The sequence below is a fragment of the Pyxicephalus adspersus genome, chromosome 3, assembly GCF_032062135.1.
Source record: "Pyxicephalus adspersus chromosome 3, UCB_Pads_2.0, whole genome shotgun sequence".
Taxonomy (NCBI): domain Eukaryota; kingdom Metazoa; phylum Chordata; class Amphibia; order Anura; family Pyxicephalidae; genus Pyxicephalus; species Pyxicephalus adspersus.
The window spans coordinates 34,033,597-34,052,477 of NC_092860.1; the positions used below are offsets into that span (position 1 = coordinate 34,033,597).

At 35.2% G+C, this 18,881-nt stretch overlaps 2 protein-coding genes across 2 annotated transcripts in view; one reads left to right on the forward strand and one right to left on the reverse strand.

Annotated features, from left to right (window-relative positions):
* Positions 1-12,347: 12,347 nt before the first annotated feature.
* On the forward strand, positions 12,348-14,645 carry TMEM252 (transmembrane protein 252). Its single transcript, XM_072404186.1, has 2 exons — positions 12,348-12,634; positions 13,580-14,645. Exons 1-2 carry the CDS (start codon positions 12,348-12,350, stop codon positions 13,854-13,856), a joined length of 564 nt encoding a protein of 187 aa, XP_072260287.1. The 3' UTR covers positions 13,857-14,645.
* A 487-nt stretch (positions 14,646-15,132) lies between these two features.
* Positions 15,133-18,881, reverse strand: part of PGM5 (phosphoglucomutase 5) — a 61,526-nt gene continuing 57,777 nt past the window's right edge. Inside the window, exon 11 of the mRNA XM_072404185.1 lies at positions 15,133-18,709. Coding sequence (XP_072260286.1) covers positions 18,620-18,709 — 90 coding nt within the window. The 3' untranslated portion in view covers positions 15,133-18,619. The remainder of the gene's footprint in view (positions 18,710-18,881) is intronic.

Consider the following 18,881-nt stretch of genomic DNA (forward strand, 5'->3'; position numbering starts at 1 on the left):
GCAGATAATGTCCTGGCTGGGGATCGAACCTGGGACCTAGGGCTGCAAAGGCCGGAGTGCTAACCCCTGAGCCACGGAAATATGAAAATGTTTTGATATAAATTTGCTTCATTTGCTAATTGCTATATAATGGTATTAGTAAAGGGTGTAATGTTATTAAAGCACTTGCTCAGGGGTACATTTATCGTTGATTAAAAAATGCTCATCTTCAAATTGTATTCATGTTAGCGTGCTGTTAAACCCGACTCCATGACTTTGTGAGTGCCACCCTGTAATGCCTTCTTCTGTTTCACATTTTGATCTTTAACCATCTTGATGTAAGGTCCGTGCAGATGCACATGAGTTCTTTACCTGCAAAGGAAGCCAGGTATCCCTGGCATGCGCAGTTCAACAAAATTTAGCAGATGGTCAGTGATCAAGCAGGTAAAAATACTTATTGCAGAAGGTATATCACCTTTTCCTTTCTGCATAAGGACCTGCCTGATGCCATAATTTTAAGGTGGAATTTTAGATCCACTTTAAGTGTTTGCTATTTTTATTTTGCTTTGTTTAAGCAGATAGGCATGCATTGGAGAAGTTTAAATGAACATTGTTGTAAGCTTCTGGTGTGTCCCTGCATCTTTAATGGAATGAGCTATTTCCAAGGCAAACCTCCTTACAGTTTATAATAATAATTTATTTTTTTGTCCCAAAATATATTTGTTTGTCTTTATTTAGTAAATAAAAACTGTGTACAAACCACGATATAATGTTTTTATCAAACAGAGGATATTGGTCTTCTGGTAGCATTCTGGTAGAGTTTAGCCATTTTATATATTCTCCCCACCACAGGAACTCTGCAATCTTTCTATATAGAGCCTTGGTTTCACTATATTAAAGGTATGAAAATCAGTTATTTTCTTTAAATCTCTGTGACTTTGCATATATTTTTCCATCCTAGTACTAGGCTATGAGTTGTTTATTCTTCTGCAAGGGGTTTTGGTTCAAGTGATTATATTGAAGTTTTTATAAATGTATTTTTTACATTGTGGAATTACTACTAATGTAACTATTTGTGATTTAATTCCTTTATGATATGGTTGAATAATTTATTTCATTAAGTACATTTGGTAAATATTAGTATCACATATGTACTTCGTTGGTCAATATGGGCTTTTACAAAAGAGACTTATGGTAAGTGACTTATGGTAAGTGACTTATGGTTGATTTTCATACCCACAATATAGTGAAACCAATTTTCCTATCAGTTTCAGCTTGGTAAAATAGTTTTGAAGAATGGGTTGATTTCCCTAATTTGGCTTACCTTGTATTTTTTAGGCCTCAGGTTCACTGCTGGTTTGATATTGAGGCATGTAGCATGTGGACGCAGAAAGTCACATGCTACATGCCTCACATGGGTCAAAATTGTTGGCACAAGTTTCTGAGATAGTTTTTCACCTCTGTATTTAATTGAAAAATACTCTTTATGGGTTTTTTTTATTATAATTCACTGAATTATATATAATGATGGTATTAAAAAATGATACTTTTTATAGAATATATTTTTCTATGCCCCTAAACGACTTTTCCTATGTATGGGTGGGTTTCTATTTGGTATATATATGTGCATAACTATACACAGTGGCTTATGACACGAAATGTAATATATTATTGAAGGAAGCAAAAATAGGAATAAATGTATTTAAAGTTATAGGACACAATGAGGATGCAGTTATCAAGCCTACAAAATGAGCACAATGCATATGCAATTATTTAGTTTTGTGCATGCATATTAATATGCATAAATATAAAAATCAATGGTCCTACTGTTGTATTGCTGATGTAGGTCACTGGAAAACTAAAGGTACAGTGATTGATTATTTCCAGTTGTGGCAGTAGGAAACTATGCAACACTAATTATAACAGCTAACAAAAAGAACAGGTGGCCTTATCCATAGATAAAATGCGGGACTGCATGTTAAATGAGTGTACAGCAGGTACAAACAAAAAAGTTAAATATGAACTCAAATTCTTATAGTTAGGAACATAGAAGCATCAATAAGAGGACTAAAATAGTAAACCAAAAGGTTAATCATTCTACTGTTTCTTTTCCTGGACATCCGAATTGTTAAACATATTCCGAAACAGTGAATTATTGCCCAAAGATGTTAGTGATGTGTAAAGCTTCCTTCCTCTGTTGACTTTGAGATTTTAGTTTAGTAATGTTCCAAGGATAATTGAACACATTTCCAAAAAAGAAACCACTGATTGCAAAATTTTAACATAGGTGAAGCTTGATGCCAGAACATTACTTTGGGGGTGTTTAGGCAAACTCAAATGTCTTGTTGACTTGAGGGTTTAAAGTGAGCAGCAATTAATGTTCAACCTGAGGGTCGTCAGACTTGCATATCCAACTTTATTTTAAATTCAAGGTGCAGTTTTAACACTGCCCATTTACTTACAAGAGGGGGGCATAGGTTGACTGCAGATGGAAGAAATTGTAACTAATGCTATATAACGCTATATATAGATGCTATATTATAACATCTAAAATAATTTTCTAGTGTACCCCGATATCTAATACACAAGAAAAATAAGGCTCTTAACTTGTCCAAAGATTGATAAACTGAAATATATAAAATATTTGTTCTTGGTTTTAGCCATACCTTCATTAAGAACAACAAAATAGAATAGTGAAGGTCGGACTTTGGAAACTTTCATTTTGGAATGGTTAATTTGTTTTAAAGGTAATAGGACAATTTCATGTCAATGTCCAGAATCATAACTCATAGGGGAATTGGGAAACTCCTACAAACTCCTTTTGTTGGTTTTGTCTGGTTGGTACTTTTTGTACTTGAACATGCCTAAATGGGATTTCTTGGAAATGGCTACATTTCAGCAAAGCAATCTGAACAGTATTCAAGTTACACAATGAAGTATGAACATTTATACTTTAATTAACAAACTTCTGATTAGATTCTAAGTACTAACCAAAAACAATGCACACTTTGTTCTGGAAAAAAGTTAATAATGAAGACTGAAAATACACACCTGAAAGCAAAATGATTCTTTGTTCCTAAGTACAAAATACAATGTATACCATTAGGACTTTGTTATTTTCAAATCAAGTCTTTTTAAGACATCTACATGGAAGATATTTGTTTGTTGCAGCTCGTAAACTCAATAGTAGATGTATTTATCACCTAAATCCTAATTCCACTAATTCCACATTCCACTGCCTGCCTCTAGTGTTTTAAAACTGCAACGGTGTTTATCCATATAATGTGGTAGGGCTGAACCCAATGTTAAAATCAGAACTCACAGCAATGCTGAATTTGCATACTTTTGGGGGTTTATTGTTTAATGATATTTTATACCATAGTGATGAGAACTGGCAATCTTCTAATCCTCTGCCTGTCCCCTTGACATATTTCAATGTAACCAAACAGACAAATGTCATCTCATAATAATGTATTGTTTGGAAAGACAGAGTTGTAGAGAATCATGTGTGTGAAATTCCCCCACCTACTAGATTGTAAGCTCTTCGGGGCAGGGTCCTCTCCTCCTGTATCAGGGACTGTATTAGTCTGTCATTTGCAATCCCTATTTAATGTACAGCGCTGCGTAATATGTTGGCACTATATAAATCCTGTTTATTAATAATAATAATAATAATAATAATCATAGAGCAGGGAAGCAGAGCTGGAGAAGACAGAATAGAAGCTAATCTGGGCTGGGTGGTAGTCAAAGAGGTGGCCACAGGAGGGTTTTAGGGACCTCATTTACAGAAAGAAGAAAGAGACTAAAGCCCCTTTAAGTCTAAATGGGGAAGTTTAAGACTGAATGAGAGAGCAGAACCTCCCAAGATACCTACGTCACCAGAGGCTCTGGCTGCTCCTTCTGCCTGTGCCTGAACTCAAGCATTAACAGAAGGGGCATTTTTTCCACTAAGGGGCTTTCTTTTTTTTCCTCCTTTACAGCAGGCTCGTCACCAAATCTGGAATCTGCGCAGCAAGTAGCAAGAAGACCGAAAGAAAAGACTGAAGATGGCGGCTCCCAGCGCTTCCTCGCAGGAGAGAAGAATTCTAGGATGATGTGGGACCTGATCGAGGAAAGGTCCAGCACCATCAAGGGATATGCAGGATTAAAGGTAAGGGTGCTTTTTTATTTTCACTTTAGTTCCGCTTTAACTCAACATTATCTCATTCACTTTCATGCTACATTATCTTATGATGTCTAAATCCTGTAGCAGTTGTGCAGGGCTAAAACTCATATTTTTGAGCGTTTGCACAGGTCTGAGACTCCCATTATTACACTTATGGATGTTACATGCAACTGGTTACAGCTGATGGGCTTAACTCTGTGCATTAAGCATTACCTAGTAAATTAATGTAACTTCATATGATGGCAGAGTCTTTAATAGAAACCATAGTTACAGTACTACTTTTATTCTACATAGGATAATGTTGCTCCTTTGTACCTCGCTATTTTAAAACTTTTTTATTGCATGCATATTCTGCATGCATATATGGTACTGACTGCGTTACCTCATGGTTAGATTTCATCTGGTATTACATTTTGGTAGTGCTGGTGTTTTATGTACATACATATCAATAAAAAACCCTAATTGACCAGGTTTGAAGAGGTAATTTTAACCAAATTCCCCATTTTATCAACAGTATCATCAAACAAAGTATATATAGTATACCATACTGAAATCAAATCAGGGTCAATATCATTATAGAAGGGTATAAGCCCTAACACCCCACTTTAGTGTAGAATGTAATGAATCTTCCTCATAAATTACTCATCATAGAAGAACAATGATGAACCTAAAAAAATTACATGCTCCAAAAAAAAAAAAAGAAAATACACCAAATCCAAGATCTCCTCCTCAAAATACCATCCTTGGGAGCATTGACATGGCCAAAGCCACCAAAGGAAGAAAAAGAAGCAGCTTTAAGGACACTGACTCTCTGACAGGTACTGTTGGCATTGTGACCTTGCAAACTGGATCTGAATAAATAACCAACTTTTCAGAAGTTATCACCAAGCACCTCACCAGCCAAGGTTCACCAACATCCGTGTGAGGCTGACTTCATATAATTCTTTCTATCCCATTTCCTTCTCTTTTTCTTATCATTTCTCTTTTTTTCTTCCCTTATTTTTTATTTATCCCTCTTGACTTTTTCTAACTTTGTCTAACACTGATCTTAATTTCTACTGTTGATTCTCAATCATCCTTATGTCAGCAGCTTGATAGACTTTCCACAAATGAGACTAATGACCCCTTTTTTTCTCTTTTCATAGGTTCTTCTGGTGGCACAAGCTAGGACTGTTATTTGACATGAACCTTTTTTGCCTGACAACAGCATTATGGAATCAATGCTTATTAAGGTAAAAAACTAAAAAAAACCTTTTGGAAACTATATAAAACACTATATAAACACTCAAACCACATCCCTCCAGCTGGAATAAGCCATGTTGCAAGCACACCTTCTTCTTTTGAGTGTTGGTATGATGCACTTTTTTATCTAGCTAAAAACATTATTACAACATATCTTAAGTTATTTAATAATGCATAAACTTATCTCACATAATGTTTTATGCCTACATTTAGAGTAATTTCAAGTTAATTCTTTACTTTTATACAGCTTTTCTGATATGTTATCAACAGTGTCAACTACTTTCTTTAAATGTTTAGATAATTTTGTTCTGTATGCCTATATAAGGTTTTATCATGGACAGCATTTTATATAGTATTGAATAGAAAGTAACACAAAGTCCAGAATGGAGACATCACCTAGTGTACTGGGGACTGCACATCATTGTCAAGATACAAAAAATAAAAACAAAACTAACCCAATAAATGTAAATGTGTTGTTAAATTGTAGGCATGATGCTCCATAAATGTTCAATTCTTGTTACAATCTAGTTGAACATATACCATTTTAATGAGTAACAAATTGTTTTCATGTCATTATTTAATAACATATTTGCAATAACACAGCCAACAGGAAATGGCAGTGTAAGGTTTATAGCCAATACAAGTTCCGAGGCATGCCAAACCACATTCTACAATGGATAACCACATTTATTAAACTATAGTCGTAGTTGTCTTTTAAATATGTAAACTTTCAAAAGCATAAGCCTATGGTTTAATTTTGAGATTTAGTGCTGCATATTATGGTTATTATAGCTAAAAGAGTTTTCATGTCTTGTACATTGCACAGGCTTCAAGTGTATATGTATGGCAAGCACACCCATTTTTTGTCATTCTAGCAGCCAAAGCCTAGATGTATCAAGTGCTGTGCTCTTTCAGATGCTTTTAAGTAACATTTGACCAGAGGAATTTACTAATGGAGTTACAAAGGTTTATCTTTATTTGTTAACCATTTGATATATGTTCTCACTGTTATTTACCTAAATATGTGCTTATATTCATTCATCTGACCTGAGAAATAAAACCCTCCTCCAGAAGTGACCCTAAACCATAACTGTCCGACTATCCAATGTTGGCAATGTTCAACATTAGAAATGTCACATCCCTTGAGACAGAATTGACTAATGACTCTTAAGGGCAAAAATGTTGTTGTAAGGGTAATTAGGGTAATAGCAGGCACCTTTTGGTTCTTATTCATAATCAAGCAGCTGTGCTGAAATCAGTCCATTCACGTTACCTTCATCTTAGCTGTTTGTGTTTCATTTTAAAAAGAATATAAAAACTACCTCACAGTCATCCAGATCAGTGGAGTTGTAATTTGTGTAGTTTGTTTGTTGTGAAACAAAAGTGTTTTTAATAGAACATCCTCTAACCCTGCTTTCTGCATTACTAATGACCTTCTGGGTGGAATAGCAAGCAACCTGCGGTGGGTATGTTTGTGAACTTTTCCCTTGCATTCCAAACAGGGGTTCTTAAGTAGAAAGTGTTACAACATGTAGTATAAAAGTGCATATACAGTGTTTTAATAAAAAAAATATACTAAGCGGGTAAGCTTGGTTCCTATTATGTGTCACATAGCCTTATTTTCCATTTATCTTTTTATCTTTTTATTGAGGGGTATACTTTTTACAATGTTAGGCAATTCAAATAAGGTATATGTTGAAAATGCATGTGTATTAGGCAAACTACGTGCCAAAATGATTTGTAGATCCAAAGATATATACAAAAAAAAACGGAATTTTCTTGTAGAAATCTAATTTTGAATCCAACCACTTCTGCCTACTGATAATGGGTAGAACGCTGGCTCAGAGGTTAGCACTCTGACCTTTGCAGCACTCGGTCCCAGATTCAAATCTTAGCCAGGGCAGGTTTGCAGGTTCTCTCCGTGTTTGCATTTCCTCTGGATAATCCAGATCCTCCCACATCCAAAAAAAAATCATGCAGTAAGGTTATGTGCCTCACCCCCTTAGACTGTATTAAAGACATATGTCTATAGTAGGGACATTGGATTGTGAGCCCCTTTGAGGGACAGTTAGTGACATGACTATGGACTTTATACAGCACTGTGTAATATGATGGCACTATATAAATACTGTGTAATAATATTAATCTCTGTTGGTCACTGAAGGAAAACTTTGCTTATGTATATGTTTAGCTCTGTTCAAATAGCCATTTTATCCCTTATCCCTTTGCTGACACATAAACAAACTCCTAGTCTATACAGTGACCAGAAGTTTGCAAACACAGTACACTTTTCAACTGAATGCCACCGCTTTAAGAAACAATAGCAGGCAATCAGCAGATTTGGGTTGTATATTTTCCTGCACATCAACCTTTGAGGCATATCTAAACACAAGCAGAGGATACTATATACTTATATAGCAGATTACTTGCAATTTAACATTTTATCTTTGTGCATTATTTGATAGAAGAAATAGGCTAAATACAGAATAAAAAATATTGCAAACCCTAGTTATGAACTAGTTACGAAATGACAAATGTTTGGTGAGTTTGGTTGGTGAGTTAAATGTTATATCAATTCATAATTGCTGGGATCCTAGATAGCAAAGCCATAATGAAAGCTGACACGTATAAATTTAGTTACTTTTTTTAACTATGGACGTGATATAAAAAACCTTTTGTGAATCTTTAACAAATCAGACGTAGTCCAGTTCATAGGCACATAAAACCATTATGTGGAACATCTTGTTGACCAGTTTCCCAGTTAATTAGATGCTTCCGATTTATTAAAAGTGTTACTCAATAATCCTATTGTAGGCATTATATTTACCTTAAATGTGTTTGTACAATTAGTATTTTATACCTTTTATTTGAGGAGAGCAGTTCACAACTTTTGTTAGCTATAATTAGTCTAAATGTGTTTTATTTATGCCGAATTATCACATATGCAGTGTTAGCTTTACCCACTTTTACCTAATCTGAGAGTTTAGCTAAAGTGTATCTGAACTCAGGATGTGCATTTAAAGTAGTGTGTTTCTTCTCTGTTGCAGGAGGATTAACATAGCTGTTTTTTTCTTTCTTTGGGTCCATTCAAAATTTGATCTCACTTCTTGTTTTTGGATTATTTCACAGTTGACAGTGAACTTTCATTTAGCATAGTAAATGAGATAAAGCAGATAAAGTACACATTCACCTGTAGTATAAGGGAATAGGCAGGGTTACTAGGTACTTTATGCAAAATGCCACTTGTATGCAAACATTGCTAGGAGTAGGCAAACATTGCTAAGATATTACAAAGTGACTAAGTGTTGTGTGTTCACTTACATTTTAGAATAAACTACTAATAAAAGTGAATTTGCCCTTTGCAAAATGAAGTGTTATTATTATAATATTATTATTATGCAGTATTTATATAGAGCCAACATATTACACAGCACAGTACAAAGTCCATAGTCATGTCACTAGCTGTCCCTCATAGGAGCTCACAATCTAATGTTATTTAGCCTAATAAATTAGCTGTAGCTTTGCAAATATGCATAGACACACCCTTTTTTTATTTGTTCACCCATTATTGGGTATTTTTGGCAAAATGAAAGTGGAGAGGAAGAAAGGACAATACTTGATTTTTAGAAGACTTTACTTCGTAACTGTCTTGTGACTCATCACAGTGCTTACGATGGAGACAGTATAGGCCATCAGATATATGCATTAAAAAATTGTGTTCTGAAAATATTATAATCACACTCATTATCAGGCAAGAAGATTCCCATAATTTTCAGTAATTATCAGTACAAAATAAAATGAAAATGTTACTTTGAAGTAATCATTCATCAAGGGAAACCTTCCAGTATTTGTATTTACTAGAACCATGACCTTTGCATTAACCGCTGTACTGTATGGAAGGTTTATGGTCGTGTACCAGTGTGCAATAGAGCAGTTTCCTTTCTTGCTTACGCAATTCATGGAATTTTCTGCCACAAATGAATGATGACAGAGTGTTTTTCACTGGAGAGATGTCAAAGAGTAACTGTGATTAGCACAATCTCATCTTTACAAACAAAAACATATCCTGCATTATCATATCTTGTTTGCAATAACAGATCGTGCTCAGAAAGACCTTGTGCTGTGTAGAAAATAGTTGATAACTGTAACAATAATTTGCTGCTATACATTTTCACACAGAGATATAGAATTTGGCTTATTTCACAACTACATAAAGGCATGTGAGATACATAACTGTTTACTGCTTTTAGAGAACATTTGGGTGCCCACCACCCCCACCCCTCTGCACTTTCCTACCTATATACTAATGACTTGCTGCTTCTTTAGTTTAGTTAAGGTAGAGGAATACCTTTTTTATTGCTCTTTCCTCTGACAGTTGGCACCCTTTTTGGATTTGGTTCAGTCCTAATATGTAGGCCTACTATGTACCAATGTTCAACACAGATTCATGGTCCTGTATTGTACGAGATGGTGTTGGACAGGGGTGTCAAACTCTGGCCTGGGGGGCAAATCTGGCCCCCAACGTCCTTTTTTTTTACCCCAAAGGAATCCTAAATATGAACTGCAGCTGGCCCACTGCTGCATGAAATAGTGCCGCTACTACAATTCCCGGCATCACTCACGTCTATAGACCAGCGGCCTCTCTGCCTATGCGTGGCCCCGCATTGGACTGTTTTATAGACGCAAATAATGCCAGCAATTTGAGTAGCGGGGCTATTTCAATGAAGAGGGGGTTTCAGAGGCGGGCCACTCAGAAGATTTAGCTTTACATTGCCGCATCTGGCATTTCCAGCACTCCTCCTCAGCTGTACTTTTCCTTGCTACTCCAAGGCATGGACTTAAATGGTTGGATTTTCATAAAAGAATATTGTTAATATTCTTGTTAGCCTGTGCAAAAAGGATAACATTGAAATTCAACTCAGAAGGGTACAAATATGTAAATAATACAAGTATGCCTCTTTCTCCATTATAAGCTTGTTCCAGCTTGCTCCAGATTGAATGTGAATCAAAACCTCTTTGTTTCCATATGAAAAGGGTTTATATCTAATTTCTTATTTTTTGTTAATAAATTTCAAGTTTTTAATTTTGGCCCTCTGTGTATTTGAGTTTGACATCCCTGGTGTTGGATGATCACTCAAAATTGTTTGCGCTTAATTCTGGCATAGCTGAATTGCATTAGCCAGCCAAGCAAATTTTTTGGTTATTTGATGATGCTAGTAAGTACTGCATGTGATACAGGAAGACAGACTGAAGACTACCTCTCATATATACAAAGCTCTGTAAAAATCAAATATTAAGAAGTAATTTGCAGCTTTCAATCAGATACACACCTGTCTTGAAAATTTTATATAATTGATGATGCAGGAAACAGACTGATTGCAGTTTACAAAGCAGAGGCTTATAAAATTCCTTTCTACAGGCCCTCTATGGATATCTGTCCTTCCCGTGAAGTAGATTGCATCAAATTTTAATTACGTTTGATAAACATTAACCTCCTGGGTAAAACAGGTGATAGCGATACCCCCGAGCCCCTCCAAGGGTAGCTAAAAAAATAATAAATAAAGACTTACCTGGTCCCTCCTGCATCCTCAAGTGTCCTGCCTGTCCAATTCTATCCTCTGGCCCCGTCCTCTTCCTTCGATCGGTCCCCCGGCGAATATTCTGGCTTTCCGCCGGGAGTTCTGGATGACATTGTGTGTGTGTCCGTCATTAGGGTCACGGTGGGAATTTCAAATGATTCTGTATGGCATTCAATACAAAATAACTGTATTGAATGCAATGCACTGGATTTATATGTCTAAAAGTGATACATTGCCCCTGATTCATCAATAAAATCCGCGCTCGCTGGAAGCGCGAAAGTATGCACGGCCAGCGAGCGCGGTTTACCGCGGTCCGAAATCGAGTGTGCTCGTACACTCGCCTCCTCACTGCCAGCCGGATTTCTGCCTTCATAATAATGAGCAATAGGGGGCGCGAATCTGCCAATTAAGGCGATTAGATTTCAGCTGCAGCTCTCCAGTGTAAAGCTGCCGGAGATGCGCGGCTCCGGCCGCGAGCTTTTTCAGTTGCTGAATAGCGCAACGGCGTACGATTTCGGATCGCTAATACGAATGCGCGAGCGATCATCCGATTCTGCTTGATGAATCAGGGGCATTGTCTTCCATGAAAATGTATTTTACAGTATAATATAATAGTATGAGTATAATAATATTTGAAACACAAAATCATGTCAAAGTTTGTTATTAAATGTATTATTAAATTTAATTTTTTAAACATTTATTTAATTTTTTTTTTGACATGATTTTGTATTTCAAACTTTAATATACTCATACTATTATATTATAGTGTAAAATACATTTTCATGAAAGACAATGTACCGCTTTTAGATATATAAATCCAGACAGAAAAGAACCACCCAGGAGGTTAAAAGGGACATATATATTCTGACTACAGTGCAACTGCTGTATTTTCTGTATCTGTAGCGTAACTCGTTTATTGATTTCATTCCTTGTCTGCAATTCTTCTTCAAAAACATTTTCATCTTGAATTTAATATGTAATCTGTAATAAAAGCATGCTATAGGTTAAAAGTGTATTGTAATCTGTAATAAAAGCATGCTATAGGTTAAAAATGTATTGTTATTGCTTTATCAGCTGCATAGCTGTTTTAAGATTTAAACTTTATTGTATAAGGAAACAGATTGCTTTTGTTATTCCTTTTGAAATGCAGGTATGCTTATGTCACAATTCAAAACAAGTGGTTGTGTAATACTTAATGCTCCTTGTGAATGTGTCTTTAGTTGTGTAGCCTCAGGAAGTATAACTTGGAATTCAACTTTCCCATGGTTAATGAATACCATCTGTATGGCTTTTATCAATCATTATCCAAAAGGCAGATCTCATTGTGCTATATAAAGCTACTGGATGAGAGGGAGCAGTAGACAGTCCTTCAGCAACCAATCATGAAGGTGAAAACGAATGTGTACACTGTAGTTCGATTCTCGCTCCTTGTATTGGGCTTCTGTCTTGTGTGCCTAGGAGCTTTTTTTGTATCCTCCAGTTTCTCGTGTACCTCATGTAACAGACATGAAACTATTGTGGCATACATCCTCATGCCATTAGGATTTCTGCTTCTCCTGATTGGGATTTTTTGGAGCACATATCATGAGGCTAACCACAAGAGTCTTTTCCAAAACATGATCAGGAGAATTCATAGCCAGCAGCAAGTACATATTGAGACAGTAGACAGGTATAGTATTTAGTTTCACTCTTCTTATATCACTAAAGAATGTTTTTACAATTAAAATTTGAGTACATAATGCATTTCAACAGAAATTTATATAGAAAGCACAAAAAAGGGTAAAGAGGCAAAAAGTCCACAATAATGTGAAAAAATGTTTAGACCAAAAACTGCACAGTACATAAACTGGGGTGTGCCTTGGGCACTGGTGAAACTACAAACCCCATGCATTTTGCTTTTGATATTGGGTATGGGACTCAGGATGCACAATTTACAAGTGGCAATGCCTTAGCAAAATGTGTAAATGGCTCAATGTCCCATTATGGTTAATGTGCATGTATGGATAGACCTCGGCTGGACAAAGCAGTTTTTGTACTAAACCCTGTGCATTCTTTGGTATTTGATACTTACCCATGAATGAGAAATTGATCCAACTGCATTGTAGCAATTTTGTGTAGTTTATATTATGTTGTTTTCATTTGTATTATGTCAAGGCAGTCTAGAAAGTCGAAATAATGTAATAAACATATTTCCATGACTATAATCTGTAAATTATTATATTAGGCATGTGTCATGATCTCAGGTTGCAGTTCACAGCAAAACTTTTGATTATATAATTGGGGGGATGTTGAAGAGAACCTGTCAGGACAGCAGTAATTGGAAGGCTTCTGCAAGCAATTCCAATTATATTTTTTTAAGACGCTGCAGAGGTTTTCTCTGCTCTGGAAATAGCACAGCTTACAGGAATTGCTGAAAGCCAGCTTTAAATGCTTGATAGGAGCCAAATGTAAGACAACTAACAACCACACAGATTTTTATGTAAAATAGTCACTGCAATGAACAGTTTATTTCCTAATATTTCCGTAGCAGTTTTTTGTATATTAGTTTTATAAACCCATTTGTTGAACTTTTCATAAATTCATGTAACCAACTAGGCTTATTTTTCTTTTTTAGGCCTGATTTCTATCCACCTTCATATGAAACAGCTCTTCGTCATACTGTCCTGCATCCCAATGCAAGTTCTCCTATCCACGAGGGTGAACAAGGATTTAACATACCTCCTCCTCTCTACACCGAGACCACCATGGATATTGTAGATGAAACCTATATATGTAATGACCCTCCACCCTCATATGAAATGTCAGTGCAGACACAAGCCCCTGATGCGGGAGCCGATGTTCATAGTGTACCAGAGACTGAAAATATCACTAGTTTGGAGACAAATGACTGAACCTGAATATTTGAGATAATAGTGATAGTAATGTACGATGGTACAAGTCAGCAATTATAACTATGCATTACAAGATGCATAAATATAGGAAACGCTTGTGTTGGCAGTTCTCTATGGATGTGCAGTGAGCGGCACCATGAGTTTGCAGAAAGTTTATTGATTAACTCCAATGAGAGAATACACAGGTATCCATATACAGTAACATCATCTGTAAAGCGTTTTGTTACATATCAATCCGCAAAGTTTACAGTTTGCTGCAATACAGGATCTCTGGGTTCCAGATATAGACATATGTAGTGTAATTAACTGGAACTGTCCAGAACTTCCAGCTTGATGGACAATCTGTATTTTTTCAGCATTTGAAAAAGGTATAGAAGTCATTAAAGTGCATTGGTTTACCTTGATGTTAATTATCCTGGCCATACAGACAGGACTGGAAATGATGAGTTTAAAATAATTGTAAAAGTATTTGCAATATATATGTTTTCATGACATGGGTGTATGAATAATGGAAGCATTATGTTTGCCAAATTTTGACAGAAGTATTAAAACTACACACTGGGGTGTTTTGTGACAGTATTAAATGTTCTTGTAACCTCAGTGCAGCATGACGCTTGGCATTTAATACTGCTTGGCATTTATTACAACCAGCCAATGTGAAATTGTGTGCAGCATGTTACTCTGATCTGTTTACTTGTATGTTTTGAGTGTCCTTGGCTTTTTATATTCTTTGTTGCTCTGTGTGTTATTTTATGGCATGTTTGTTACAATAAATATTAAACTAAAGCATATTCCGTATCTATCAGTTATTTAAAAGATGTATTACTACAAGATAAATTAATAACCGGATGAAAGCTGCATAAATTCATTCCGCTGTCATTATGGCCTGTCTTATTCCTTTTCTTTTCCCTGTGCCAAGCTGGCAATCAAACTGTCAGGGGAAGGGCATAGTTAAGCCCCTAAAAAGATGCAATGTCCCCAAATTCTTTAGAAATGCCAACTCCATTTTTTCCATTTATTTCACTAAAAATATTTATAAAAGCACCACAATGCTTTATATGTTGTATGTATCTATTGCCCTGATGCTCTGTGGTGCATGTCTGTTTGCACCATTTGAATGAATGGCACTGCAATGCACCAGTAATATGCACATGAGAAAATAGAAATGGTCCTGCACGATGTAAGTTAGCTTGCCACATCCTTTAAATATAATAGAGAAACTAAAGAGAGGAATTCAGACCCTCTTTTTAAAAGTAAGTGGGAATTTTCACCTCAATTGGAAAATTCAAAATCTTTATTTTCAACAAAACCAATAAAGAATTCAATCATCATACATTGGTACACATATAGCATATACTGTAGTCCAAAAACAAAGAAAATAATCCCTTAAAAGTTCAATATTCCAAAAGCTGTATTAGTGTTTTCCAAACATGTTTCTCAGATTTATTATTCTGCTTCTTGAGGAAAAACACAATTGTTAAAATAAACATGTTGGCGTACTAAAAAAATGAATAAAGACATGTCAACTTCACAGGTTTTTGATACATATGGCCATATATAGCTGTAGGTCCCAGGGTTCATAAAAAAGTTACCTTAAGGAACATACATAAATAACTAAAGTGAGCGCAAGATAATGGTCAGCCATCCAAAATTCCGTAGGTAGGTCCTTAAGGGTATAGACACTGGATGGACCGGTTCTTACGAGGACCAATGCCGGCTGGAAATTTCACAAGCAAAATAGTCTAGGGTAAGGGTAAGTATATGTGTCTTATAAGTCGATGCTAAATTAACACATACTATATTTGTTAGATGGAAAATACTTAATAAACAAGTTCAAGGGACTGTTCCTAATAGAAGAGCTAGTTCGGAAGACTATTAACATATACATTTTAAAGAAGCATATACATTTTTCCATATAACATAATTTCATCTCATTAGATCTTAACTCTTAACTCTGTTTTGTAGACAATAAACTTTTTTTTCTGTTTTGAAACACAGATTGTGAATGTTACAATTGCCATTAACATCCCTACTTTTAAAAATAATCTCTATTGTTTCTCTATTGCAATGCACACATAGCAAGCATTGCCGTGATGTGCAAAACTCATGTTTTACTGCCTTTGCTACAATAAAATATTGTTTTTTTTTATTTAATGCTATTAAATATATGCATATAAACCCACCATATGTCCATTACATTTGCAGGCTCTGCTTTACTATGCTGCTAAATGCTTGTTTTTTACTGTCACAATGAAAGTCTGTAAGGGTCCTTACACACTCATAGAACCTTTGGAAAGTCTTGGTACTATGGATGAATGCTGTGGCTCATCATGAGTCTAAAATGGCAGTAAGACAGCTAATTTATGGAATTCTATATAAAAGAGTGCACTTATCTTTTTCTGACTCTCCTTTACTCCTTCTAGCAATTCCATGATACATCACAATTACCTATAACCTGTGCTTTAATATCTGCATATCAGAGCCCCTGTTCATTTGAATTAAAAGCCTCTTTGGTATTTTGACAGTAAAGACAATAGGAGCTGTGATGCAACAGAATTTAGATTTGTGCCTGCCAGGTAGGCTGCACAATACATATCTTAATGGGGTGAGTTATATTTGAATTTGATCTAATATGGCAAGGAGGCAACAAAAAACAAAACACCAATATATATACCAACTTAAGGTAATTATGGCAATTTTAACTAAAAAGTTCTTATTGGAAGTATACATTACTTTACCTTTAAATAAAAAATGAAAATCGAATACAAGCTGATGCTGCATTTTATTTTATTGGCATGTAATCAAAGTTTAAAAATGAATGGCTCTCATTCTTGTAACAGTAATAATCTAAATTACAATAACTGCAGTTAGAATGCTATAAAATATAGCCTTGAAGTACTAAATCCACCCTGATAATCCTGAGTGAAAGAAACCTACTGTACAAACTGATTACATGAATGTAGTGTATGCAGAACAGAACGTAAAAAGCAGAAGCAAGTTAACAATGGGAAGCACTGTTCTTTACTATACATGGCAACAGTCTTATACTCATGATATACTACCATAAATTGATGAATAAGAATGACTAAAGACAATGGAACAAATAAAACATATGAAAATGTGCTCTCTATGCACTTGTTTATCTGATTCTATGTAAATGTGGATAATTTACTGTATATATTTATTTCCGTAAACAGAAGTAGAAGCAAAAGTGAAAAAAGAAAAGAACAGGTATGTTTGGTGAATTTTACTGTAACCCCTTCCTAATCTGATGCTTTAGGTCCCTTGGGCAATTTACTACGTCTTTGTTCAGACTGGTTGCAATCACAGTTACCATTGATCATTTGATAGGTATTTGGGTGGAATTGCGGAAGGGTTTACAAGCTTTTCAAATTTATTGCAGTGTTCAAAGCAAAACTATAAGACCGTAAACATGCATTATTGTAAATCTTATTTTAGAAAATAGGACACAGTTCCTCTAATTAGCAAAACTTGCATTTACACCAGCCAAATTAACAGACTTGGTGTGTTCTTATAAACATTTTCCCACAACTTTTAGTGGCTTTTATATTTCTCTAATTGGGTTCAATTTGATAAATGCTGGGTAAAAGTTATTTTCAACAAAACTTTTATAAAAAGACCCCTTTATAAATATACTGTATTTTTATACCATATGACCATAGTCCTTCATGCACATAAAATCACATTACTTTTAGTACCAGGCTTCTGGATATTTTGTAAACGGGGCAACAATAGAGTCACCCTCTCACCTGTCACCACCATTCCCCAGTCAGGTATCAAAGTACCAAAGATCATTGACTCCAAAAATAACTCATATGATATGGTATTCAAGGTTCCAGATAGAAAACACACTATTGACATTTATTGTATGTAAAGATTTATTTAGAAGATCATAGGTGGTAAACAGTTCACACCCAAAACCACTGATTAGCAATGGGAATATAAGCTACACTATACATTTTCAAACGTCATACTTTATTAAAATGACAATCAAATTAAAACAATACACAACCATTAAATGCTTTTTCATATATACACCACCTACTTGAGGAAGCATTGTCGGCAGGCACAAGTGCAACAGGTGCCTATTATATGAAGTTTCAAAATGTCTTCACTTTTTGGATTTGAAAGAAAGAGGAATTCATCAGTTTTTTTTTTAAAGTAAACACAACAATTTGTCACAGTGGTACAAACATTAAAAATGGTAATGTGCATATCTGTGGTGTGTATTTATTTCCCAGTCAATAGTTTGTGTTTCACCCAAAGTGTTAATGTCATGTGTGTGTAAAGTTCAAAACGGTTAAGATGCATGGACCTTTGTTGAACAAAAGTGAAAAAAGTGACATAACAAGACCTATGTTTTCACCAAGTACTAATAAATGTAAGTGTTTACCTTTATGTTAGCCAGCATTAAGCCTCATGTAGAACAAGTGAATGTGATATGTATATTAGTGTTAATGAGAACCAGTAGCATTTTTTTCCTTGCTGCTAATCCTATAAAAGCACACAAAGAATCAGTTTGGTTGCTTTGAACAATGTCATTTTTATATACAACACCCATTATTTTGTAACTAAAAAGTACACATTTGTTTTTATAGAGTATCTATAATGAACAGGGAACATGATCATAATTCTTTCTGGGAATAAGCATATAGAGCAAAAAATGTTATGTAACAAAACAGTAATAATCTCTTCCATTCACACATTTCTGTTTGGCCCTAGATGATTTCCGTAGGATGTGTTCAAGTGATAACTGTAGGTCCTTTACGGCCAGTCCTCTCATGAATCTGGGAAAGCTTCAAAGCAATAGCTATAAGAGGACCCAAAACAGCCTATGGAAAGAATAGATAAACATTAATTATGTAATCTTTTCTAGTATCTATCTATTGCTTCTCCCTAACTAAATACTAACCAACTCAAAGTAAACTTAGGCTTTGTCCATGCTGCACCAACAGCACATGGTAACATTCTCTTTACTTGCCTGCTTAAGCAGTATATTCATGT